The 11,386-nt window shown below is 34.4% G+C and overlaps 1 protein-coding gene across 1 annotated transcript; it reads right to left on the bottom strand.

The window, feature by feature from the left end:
* Nucleotides 1–1,221: 1,221 nt before the first annotated feature.
* On the bottom strand, nucleotides 1,222–9,488 carry LOC110713140 (dual-specificity RNA methyltransferase RlmN-like). Its single transcript, XM_021891612.1, has 8 exons — nucleotides 9,264–9,488; nucleotides 8,988–9,150; nucleotides 8,036–8,146; nucleotides 6,790–6,924; nucleotides 5,015–5,119; nucleotides 4,150–4,319; nucleotides 3,950–4,049; nucleotides 1,222–1,861 (listed from the first exon to the last, which is right to left on the bottom strand). The coding sequence occupies exons 1-8, from the start codon at nucleotides 9,353–9,355 to the stop codon at nucleotides 1,619–1,621; spliced, it is 1,119 nt and encodes a 372-aa protein (XP_021747304.1). The 5' UTR covers nucleotides 9,356–9,488; the 3' UTR covers nucleotides 1,222–1,618.
* Nucleotides 9,489–11,386: the final 1,898 nt, after the last annotated feature.

Below are 11,386 nucleotides of genomic sequence, written 5' to 3'. Positions count from 1 at the left end.
AAAATGTTATGGTCTGATTTTAATAAGGTAATAATCTAATAATTCTGGTCTAGAATGATTAGATTTGATATATTGATTTGACTAAACTTTAACCTTAACTTTTCATAATATATAAGTACATAATCAAATGAGATTTAATTCGTCTTAATAAGTAAACAAAATTTAAATATAACATCTATAATCTATTTCATCCAAAAACTAATAAGTTGAAAAGAACAAGTCTTTCGTATTGACCAATTGTTAAAATTGCACGTCAAGCGTAGTCCCCCACCCTATCACCCATTCACCCCACCCTATCAGTAGAAATGTCATAACCACTTAAATATGTAAGCCCAAGATCAAAACACCATTAATCCCCACCGCAGATCCATGTACTGATAATATGAACTGATGAACCATGACCGCATGACAGTCGTGATGTAGTTTACTACAAAGTACTAAGTACTCCTACCAGTACAGTAGAAGCTCACTAAATGAGTACTAAACTGCTGTCCATGAAATTAGCACTACAAATTGATGCAATACCTTAACTTCATCTATCCATGACATAGACAAGCTAACGGACATTTTCAATCGAAGTGTCAAAAAGGGATTCTGTATACAGTGACAATGCAGCCAAAGGATGCATCAAAAGAAAAGTAAAACTCGAAAAATCTATTTATTGTCTATCCCAAGATGCACAGCCACACACTACTGCTTTATGTGCACTTGCTGTTTACGGAGTCCTCCCTTTATTTTTGAATAATTGACACACTTTTCATCTCGCATGTCATGACACACTTCTTTTTATTGTTGTCAGCTGCCTAAACAACCTATGGCTTCACCCAAAGCCCAAGTGTAGTATGGTTTAGTAGTAGCCACTTCTAGAGTTCTAGGCCCCTTCCCAATACTGGAAATCTGAGACAGAATCAAGTTCCCTAACAGGGGGCGAGGCCTCTGCTCCTCATGGAAAAATCAAATTTTCACTGAAGAGAAGCAAATGGAGAACCTCTGAACAATCTTTCAAGTTCGTAGGTCTGATTGAATCAATTTCCTTTGAGCAAGGGAAATACAAGGAAAAAGAAACAGGTCACCCTTTTCCTTTTCACTTTAAAGTCCAAAACAACGGCCTCACGTGTCCTTAGAAAGGTGTTCCAGGTTTTCGAATTTATAGATTACTAGTAGAGGACTTCATATAGAATCATTTAGGAATATCTTGGTTATCCATGATTACACAGAAAGTCACAGAAGTCAATACTGTTTCAATTCTCAATCTCCACTCTTTGCTACTCTAAGAAATTGTACATGCAAGCTCAACACTACACTATGAAACTGGGCAAATAAAAAGAGGCCCCTTAAATCTCAGCGTAATATTTGTGTATATGAGAGCCTGTCGGTTTACAGAAGATGTCCCTTCACTAAGTATTTAGGAGACATTTAGACACTAAAACAGCAGTTATACGACTTATACCTAACACTTCCAGCATTTCTTTTCTTTTGCATTTCTTTTGATAAGACCACTTGAATCCAAACAATATCTTGTCATGAAATAAAATGAGAAGCTAAGAAGGTATATTCTATAAGTCTATTTAATGAAATAGAACACATTATACAAAATTTGAAAGCTTTACTCACATCATCAAAGATGAAGATCTTCAATGTCAGTTATAAGACCTTTTCTTTCTGCCAATAGCCTATCTTGTTCAGTTACCACCAGCTGACCACATGCACCATTTATATCTTGGCCCATTTCCTTACGAACTGTTGTCCGGATGTTATATGTCTCCCTGAGAATTCTCTGAAATTTTTTTACTTTAGTTTCACTGCTCGTTTTGAATTGACTTGTACTGCCAACAGGGTTGAAAGGTATCAGATTTACAACCTGTATAAATTTTATCAACACCCACATGCAAATGTTAGGGGAAGTAAGACTAGTAAGCTTTCAATCATAAAACACAAACCATAAACCAAAGCCACACTTGCTTAACAGAACAGATTCACTTTATACAGGAAGTTTACAAAGCAAATAGTACAGCAATGTGATAAATGATACATCCCAGAGAAATGAAAGTCACATATCTCACACGCCAAAGTGAAGTTCCATCCCAAACCAATTGGCAAAAGCTAGGTTCATCACATAATTACCCTCTGTTTTTTTTGAGGTTGGAATATATAAATTATAAATACACACGGACACAGAATCTCCAAATTTCCTCCACATGCAAGTCCCTTTTAACTTAAGAGACTAGAGATATAGCAACTTCCCCATAAGAACTGGACATCTAATAGGGCTCAGATCCTTCTCTAACTGTATAATTGAAGGACCAAATCCCAGGTAATCTAACCTAGATTCTTATACTACATAATTAAAAGGAAAAGTCTAAGGTAATTGACCAACTGATTAGAATAGTTTATCAATCAAGATCAACTAGAAATATCTCCTCCCCACAATTAGTTTGCATACTATCTTAATTCTCAACATCAACAGTTCGTAAATAGTATCTCGTCTTTGGAAAACTACGGAGTTTTTTATTATAGTTTCAAATCACAGGTCAATACAGTAAGAAAGCAGGAAATAACAAGGCTATATATACTCAAATAATCATTTTTCATGTATAGTGACATTGAGGATTACTGAAATTTAAGTCTCATTCACAGCAAGTAATCACAGCAGAACCAAAATCTCTTTTTTTCAAGTCTTTTTGCCAAAGTCGTTTATCTGCTCAGCCCACTTAATTTCTCACAATATGAAGCCTCTTACATACTGCCCCCATACTCTACAAAACCATGAGTTCAAAAGAGCACAACAAGAAATAATCTCAAAAATGAAACAAAATCAGAATAAAAAGCATAAAAATGAATCTATACCCAAACCAACAAATTCCTTCTATATTATTCCTTCTATTTTCTGTGAGGCCAGTGCCAGTGTCAGGTCAGAGCAAGGTGCTATTGGATGTACAACAGGGGAGAATAAAGATTGGTCTGTCTATGTTATAATAATTAACATAAAAAAAATACCAACAACTACTAACAGAAGCACTAGTAACCCCTATAAATGAATAACTTTAGCACCACAGTTTGAAGATGAATGCAAGAAATACTAAAGCTTTTATAAGAGAACCAAGGCCAATACAAGGACTTGGGATTTATCAGTAGCAGTGACAGCTATGATAAACAAGCATAGAAATAGAAATCTAAAACAACACAACTACTAATTCTAAAAATTACTGACGAAACGCCAATTAGAATGCAAAAATAGCTAGTGCAGGTTATATAGGTGGAAGATATATGAGTTGGCATTGTTTATGTTGTGCCGAGGGCCACTATTCGGAAGAAGCATGACAAGGCATGACACAGCCCAATCCAGCATGACAAACTACGCTAAAATTTGTGAAATTTGGCTCAGGACGCAAGCCCAGCCCCGATCAGCATGGTGGCACGAGGGCTTGAGCCATGCACGGGACGACCTTGTAAAATTTTGGCACATCACGGCACAGCACGTAGATTGTGGTCTGGGCCTACCTAGTCCCAAAGCATATGGGCTCAACAGGAAGCCCGGCTCAGTCATCTTTAGTATTAGATATAAACAAAGAGTGTCTTGTGATTATCTCAAGCTTAGAAAAAGAAAAGCCAAATATGGCAATAACATTAGTTTAAATTAACTTCCACGTTACCATTAGTGCCTGCTAGTTGTTCAAAAAAAGTAAGGCGACTCTTGGCGTTGACAACTTGTTCTTAAATTTGTGTACTACACTTGGAACCATGATATAACTATACATCTGAAAACATAGCTTTTTCGAGGACATTTTTTCAATTCATTGCCCACATATGCAACTATCTATAGCTCAATACTTGTAAATTTGCAGACTGCTAAAAAATAAAGAGCTGGGTATGCCTCTTGTTCACTTTATTTATTAAAATCATTAAAAGGGCAAGAAACACTACAAATAAATAATAAGAATACACTAACCACTTCCAATGTCTCTAGCAATTTTCCAAGCTGGTGTGCTTGCAGCTCATTGTCATTCACTCCATCAAGCATTATGTACTCGATAAATATTTTCTGCTGACTAGATACAGAAGCAGAGAAAAGAAGAGAGGGTCATTCAAGGCATTAGTTTTTTTGCAAGGTTTATACAAAAATACATGCAAGTGTGCAACATCTTTTACCTATTTTTTTGGTATAAATGAAGCGCAGCCATAAGTTTCTCCAATGGAAATGCCCGAGCTGCAGGCATAATTTGGCAACGTATATCCTGAACTGGTGCATGAAGTGATACTGCGAGATTCAGATTAGGAAGATCGTTGTGTAGCTTATTAATTGCGTGCACAATTCCCACCTAAGGAGTATTCGGTCCAAATAAGATCATTCAGTCAAAATGTCGTGACATCAAGCCTACGCATTTTTATTCCTTACAAGATTACTAGTGTTACATAATATTGCCTACGTCGTTTTACGTTCTAGAAAAAGAGTCAATACATAAGCTAAAATAGTTAAATTATTTTAATTCATTATAAAACAACAAGTCACATACACAAACAGTTCCTCTATCTAAAATAATTGTCATACTGTCCAAAATATTACTGGTCATATTGGCAAATTGTCCCAAACCCCCATAATCATGAATTTATGATAAATAGGAACGGAGAGAATTTTTTCACAACATTTGAAATACAGTGAGAATAATTGCCAGAGGGTACTTTGCTAAAATTAGGAGGTTTGTTAGCAGTAACCAATCAACACCTTAAATTTTCAAGTATTCCTAGGAACAATTCAAATCAGATGGAAACATGGCATCTTAATATATGCAAGTCACAAAACAGTATAATGAGATCTGTTTTTGACCGTCTTGACATTTTAAATAGAGATATAGGGTAAATAACCTAAAACCATGCATTGCGGCTAATTTGTATAGAGTACTCAGTAATGTTTATATATACCACGGCAAAGATAATAATACAATCTTTGGAATGATTTAATACAATTGCATTCAAGATTTCAAGAAACACAAAAATAAGGTTCTAGCTTTAATACCGTTGACACAGTGATTTTCCTTGGTGACAAGTGAAATGGAGCGCTCGTCATGGCACGAATTGCTTCCACCAATGCAGAGTAATTATTCAATGGCTCCCCCATCCCCTGTAAACCAAAGATATAATCAAATGGACAAGCTTTTATAAAAGGTTAAGATTCCTATATGCAAAAAGGATAAAGTACAAGTTACATATAATCTAACAGTTTCAATAGTAATGAAAGGGGAAAAGATTATTACCAACAAAAAAAAAAATCTAGATAAGTCACAAGTTGATCCCACTTTAAGTAGTGTCATTAAGCATAATATATCAAATTTCTCAGGCAAAACGAACACATCGTTGTTATTCAAACTTTTTGAAGCTACAAGGATAGAGGATGCAGTATAGTAAAATATAAAAGAACAGTGAGAGGAGAAGTGAAGCCGAAAAAGGAGTGAAGATGAAAATGAAAATTGAATATTCATAATCCCCAGAGGGCATAAGTGTAACGCCTGTATTTTCAAGAGTAGTACTCTCTTATAAAAAGAATAATAAAACTTTATAAATGCTTTGCCGATTCAAAACCCAATTTATTACTAATTATCGGAATCTCTTTCCCTCTCAGCAAGTACTTCCCACTCTAGAACTAACTTCCCATGTGACCCTTGCCAAAAGAACCTTCCAATGACAATGACAAAATAATCACAATTTATGGGAACTTTGTGGGTGTTTGGTTATTGGAATGGATTGGTATGGAATCACATACTAAAGAGGTATGGATTCCGAAACTCATACTAGTCTAAACTTGTTTGGTTTTATTGTTGGGATGGATTATATACTCCATTAATAGAATGGATAGTGAATCTTAGGGGGAGAGGTGGGTATGGGATTCCATATGTCTGGGGTAGAGTTAGAACCCCTTGGGTATGAGATTCCATAGTTAAAAAGCTCAACCAAACAAAAACGTATATGGAATAGGTTCCAACTTCATTCCAACCTATTCCAAATTATCCAACCAAACGATCTAACCTAACCTATTTATCAGAATATACATTTATTTTCCATCTCTACATTACTTAACTCTATAATTGACTTTACATATGTTACTTGCCAACATATACCTAGATATTGACCAAGTGTCGTAGCTAAAATAATAAATTAGGCTCATGAACTTTGTGAATGTCAATCAAAGTTGATCAAGTAAATCTAAACAAACAAGTTGTACTCACAGTTGTTCAGCTTAAGGAAGAAAACTATAACCAATACAAAGTAAAAAAAAAAAAAAAAAAAAAACCAAGTGCAATTTGTCAAGGAAGATCCTAGAACAAAAACTATTCAACAAGAAACCTGATTTTCAAACTTTTATTCATGCGCGTGAACACACACACACACAGACTTCAGCTCAGCAACTCCACCAGCCCTTTCTAAGACGTTACCTCCCAGCCCTTTGTTTAATATACAATCTAACCAGATCCTTTTACAATACAGCTTCCACTAAATCCAACCATTATCTCAAAGGGGGGCAGCAGTATATGATTCTTAAAGACTTTCTCCAGACTTGATGATGACTGCCATAGGGTTATTGTGATTAAATTTTACTCCAAGCCAAACAAAATGCCAGATAACTGCCCTAACATCTAGATGGAACAAAAATACTACGATATAATATAACTAGCTCTCTGCATAGAATTGCACAATCTGATTGGCTAGCACATGCAAAAACAATCCAAACAGAAAATTGATACTTTTTCCACAGCTAAGATATCATGTAGCAACTGAAAAGAAAAAAAAAATTACCATAAAAACAATATTACGTATATTTGATATACGAGAGGCATGCACCAATTGCTCCACAATCTCTCCTGTTGTTAAATTACTTTTGAATCCCATGCTCCCAGTTGCGCAAAACGTGCATCCCATTTTGCATCCAACCTTTCCATAAATGCACATATAATAACTAAAACATTTAGATTCTGCAACAATAAGTATGACCAGTTCCACATAGAAGAAATAAAGTTAATAAGAACTATTATTTCATTAGTCTCCCTAGAATAACACAAGCATAGGAGACAGAAAATCACGATAGTAAACATATCACTGTCTGGACGAGAGCAAATTTAGCCTAAATGCTATTACAATTTATAAATAGCCTGATGTCCAACTTGTTTAGACTGGTTTACAAGTGGGTGGATCAGATAAAATCTAGAGTGATTCGATATCCTTCTTCAAGTTTCCATGTGGTCTGTGCAAAGACCACCAACTAACAACGAAAAATCACCAAAATGAGATGCCATAGATGCAATGTCAAGTACTATTGTACTCTAAAAAAAGTAAAGTATTTTTAAAACTTAACCATTTTTTAGCTTAATTGTGTCAAATTTCTATGACCAGTTTTGATTATTCATTCTTCTCAGATCTATGACTATTTTTTATAATTCATTCCATCTATGACTAGTTTGACTATTCATACCTTCTCGGATTAACTAAATAAAAAATAAAAAAAAAAAACCCTTACTCTGGGATAAGGAAATGAGGGGTGACATTTATATCCATTGAATATCCTGAATCAAGTGTTTTAACTGGAAATAGTCCCACAGAAAGTGAATTTTATTCTATATACTACACCATCTGTTTTGAAGTTCAACAGGTATCATATAATTAGAAGTAGGTATCAATCAATATTAGGGGCTTTAAGGCACAACATTAGAAGTACATAGCTAATAAGATACTTCGATTGTCACACCTCACATTGCTAGTTTAGATTACCCTATTAAAGTGGCAATTATTATCAACAAGGTGAGTTCATACTTCATAAAAAGGAAGCCAACTCAAAACTTCAAAAACACAATTCATAGGACACTAGCATCAAGTCAAAAAACTAACAAAAGAATAGTCATAACATGGATACATCAAGCATCCGCCCTAAAGTATTATTTCATTATATAATCCCAACATGCAATGAACATAGATTTAAGCACAATTTATTCTGCAAAAAAGAAAAGAAAAAATATAATTACAAAAATAAAAATCAATGTCAAAGTACCTGAGATGACACACAAAGAGTTGACCTTAGACCCCCAGGACGCTGTTTGCCGCCATATTGTCCTAGGCGGCTATCATATCTCATTATCACAGCTTCCACAAATGCCCCGTTCTGAAAAATTATAAATACAATTGGACAACAAGGGTGAACAGCTTGTGAGAAAACTACTACACTACATTACAAAAAGTTAATAATATTAAGTATCAACCACATCATGAAGCAATGGATTACATCACTTATCTCATTGACTAGGCTATTACTTCCTAACAGTGTTATGAAGTAAGAAATAGCCTTGGGAATCAAAGAGTCAAGTTAACACATATCTTATTCTTATCCAAGAGAACCTAACTAAAGGCAAAGGGAAAGCCAGAAAGAATCAAAACCGAAACGACCTTCAATAGCCATCATGTTTAGTTTTAATAACCCAAAATGAGTTAGCTAAGATATGTTTACTACACAAATGAAAATATCTTGTACATGATTCAAGATATTGTCCGGTTAAAAGCTAACACTTAAAGAGTTATCCCCTAAATTACCATGCAGAAAGTACCAAGATTTGCTTGATTGTAGGAACATACTTTCCCCAATTTTCCTCAACAAAATTCCTGTATTTTCCTCAACCATATAACCTCCTAGTTTTTTAATTTCCCGTGTACATTCAATTTTAACCGAAAACCCAATTATTGTAAATAACCAATCTCGGCGAAAAGGCAGCAGAAGAAGATCAAGGTTTACAATCATGGACACCAACAACTAGTTTCAAAAACTGAGCAAATATCATACAAAACCCTGAAAATAATACTCCATTTTTTCAAACATAGTCCTCACAATACTAGTTCAATTACACTATCAACGCGACTATTAATTCCAGGCCAAGAGTACCAAATACTAATTGTCATAACTTAATTGAGAAAATAATAGATTGAAAAGGGAAAATGCAAAAAATTAAAACCTTGAGCTTAATGAGAAGTTTAGAGGTAACAGCATCAGTAGAATGAGAAACAGAGTGAAGGGTTGAAGATAAAGGCAAGAACTTGGAATTGAGAAGAGGGTAAGCAGCAGCAGGCAATGACGGAATTTCATCCCATTTACAATTGGGATTCTGCAGAACATTCCTGCAACACCATTAATGGCGAACAACAAGATTAAAATCCATTGAAATTACAGAAAAAAGAGAGAAAATTGAAAAGAAAAATCACAGAATAAGAGAAGAAATTGGTTTACTTACTTCCAAATCAAAGGGATGAATTGAGGGTTGATTCCGGCGTTTTCGAACTCGGTCCGTAGCACAGAAGCGTCGAAAACGGATCGAAGCGCCATTGATGATGTGATTGTAGTTTTGATGCGTCGAGAATTGTTCTGGTTTGACGCTTCGTTGCTGGCTGCGGTCCGAGCTCGTATCAACAGTCTAACCTTCACTTCGCCGTAGAATCATGTAGTACTACTACTTTTTTTTTTTTTTTTTTTTGGTATTTCTATATACTAATCTTTTTTTTCATTTTACTTTCTACACTGAAACTCCAATATATTTTTTGTTTCCCTAAGGTAACCTCTGTTATCCTGCCATTAAAAAATTCTGTTAGCGGACTCTCCATTATTAGTATTTTTTATCGATTTACGCGTTGAAAAATATTCCTTCAAAGGTATCAAGGGCTATTTTGGTCCGTAGGGTCTTAGGGTCCAAATTGAGCTCAGATTTGGCAAAAAAAATAATGTAAATGCCTCGTTTTGTGCGTTAAAATGTGAACACGTAAATCGAGATATTTCTTAATAAGCAAAGTGAAACATTTACGTTATTTTTTTGCCAAATCTGAGCTCAATTTGGATCCCTAAGGACCAAAATAGCCCTCGGAACCTTTGACGGAATATTTTTCAACGCGCAAATCGATAAAAAAATACTTATAATGGAGAGTGGGCCCCGCTAACGGAATTTTTTAACTGCAAGATAACAGCAAGGTTACCGTATGGAAACAAAATATTGGGGTTACAGTGTAGAAAGTGATATATGTTGGGGCACAACGTAGAACAATGAAAAAAACAGGGTTAATATATAGAAAAACCCTTTTTTTATGGAATTTTTTTTCACAAAAGACCTTTAACTTTGTTTAAGTTTACTGTATTCGGCCATCATGAATGGAAACATTCATGGTAAGCCCCAAATCCCCTCTTTAGTCTATAGTTTATTTAGTTTTTTTATAGTTTATTGGTCAATAAGTGAGTCTCTTTTATGAGAGTTTGTGAGTCTTTCTTTATAAGATTTGTTTCTCCCTTCTATGGGGGTTTTCTGTTTTAGGGTCTATTGGTCAAGAGAGACGAAGATAACAAATCTTCATAACAAAACTCTTATTTCTCCTTTGATGTTGCACGAATTGATAAGATTGTTGTATTTTGGAAAGACACAAGGACGTCATCAATGGTTTACAGCCTGTTTTTCAGTGGAGAAGTTAGTAGATTAGGAGAAAAAATATGTTTCTCATGTGAGATCTGTTCTCCTTTGATGCTGCACGAATTTGTGAGATTGTTGTATTTTGGAAAGACGCAAGGACGTCATCAATGGTTTACAGCCTGTTCTTCATTAGATAATTTAGTAGATTAGGAGAAAAATATGTTTCTGATGTGAGATCTGTTCTTTGTAGTCTTTACTTGATTTCTGTAAGTGTTGTTTGACTTGTTTAATTTATGCTATTTCTATGGTTTCCCCTAAAAAAAAAAAGGTATGAGAAAAAGCATATTTAGGACTTGTTCTGATTTAATGACCTGGGCTAGATTGAATTAAATTGAACTGAACTTATTGAAGTTGAACTGAAATGAACTCACCTGAAAATAAGTTGAAAAGAAATGGTCCTTACTCCCTCTTTTTTTTTTAATGCATCACTTTGATTTTTGCACTATTCACATACCATAGTTTAAGTTTTTTCACCTCTATAAAATTAATAAATGTTATTACATAATATATCATTAGATTAGTCATAATGTCTAGTTTCATAATATAATTTTGTTACAATTTTAACTAATCGATAATTAAAGATATTCATGGTCGAAGTTGCGTCTCAACCAATGTATCGGTCAAACTAGTGCAAATAAATAAAAATAGAAGGAGTATTTATTAGATCCTCCACTCTAGAATTTATACTTTTTTTCATTGTTCATATGCTCCCTCTATCTATCCCAGTTTACTTCACGTTTGTCGATGCACATGTTTGACCGTTAATATTGTTTATTATATATTTATATAAGTTATAAAAAGTTTAATTGTATCAAGAAACTATACATTAAAATAGACTCAACAACCTATTACATGATTACATTGACTTTCATATAATAGTTATAAGAGACGGTTAATGGGGGATG

This window comes from Chenopodium quinoa, unplaced genomic scaffold (assembly GCF_001683475.1).
Source record: "Chenopodium quinoa cultivar QQ74 unplaced genomic scaffold, ASM168347v1, whole genome shotgun sequence".
Classification (NCBI taxonomy): Eukaryota; Viridiplantae; Streptophyta; class Magnoliopsida; order Caryophyllales; family Amaranthaceae; genus Chenopodium; species Chenopodium quinoa.
This window is presented reverse-complemented; position numbering and strand designations above follow the sequence as displayed.

Excerpts from the sequence above, each read along its gene's own strand:
- LOC110713140 (XM_021891612.1), bottom strand. The coding sequence starts at position 9,355 with ATGGCGCTTCGATCCGTTTTCGACGCTTCTGTGCTACGGACCGAGTTC. Across the intron at positions 6,925-8,035 it reads CTCTTTGTGTGTCATCTCAG|GTTGGATGCAAAATGGGATG; the intron begins GTACTTTGACAT and ends ATTTATGGAAAG. Across the intron at positions 1,862-3,949 it reads TGCTAGAGACATTGGAAGTG|GTTGTAAATCTGATACCTTT; the intron begins GTTAGTGTATTC and ends AAATTTATACAG.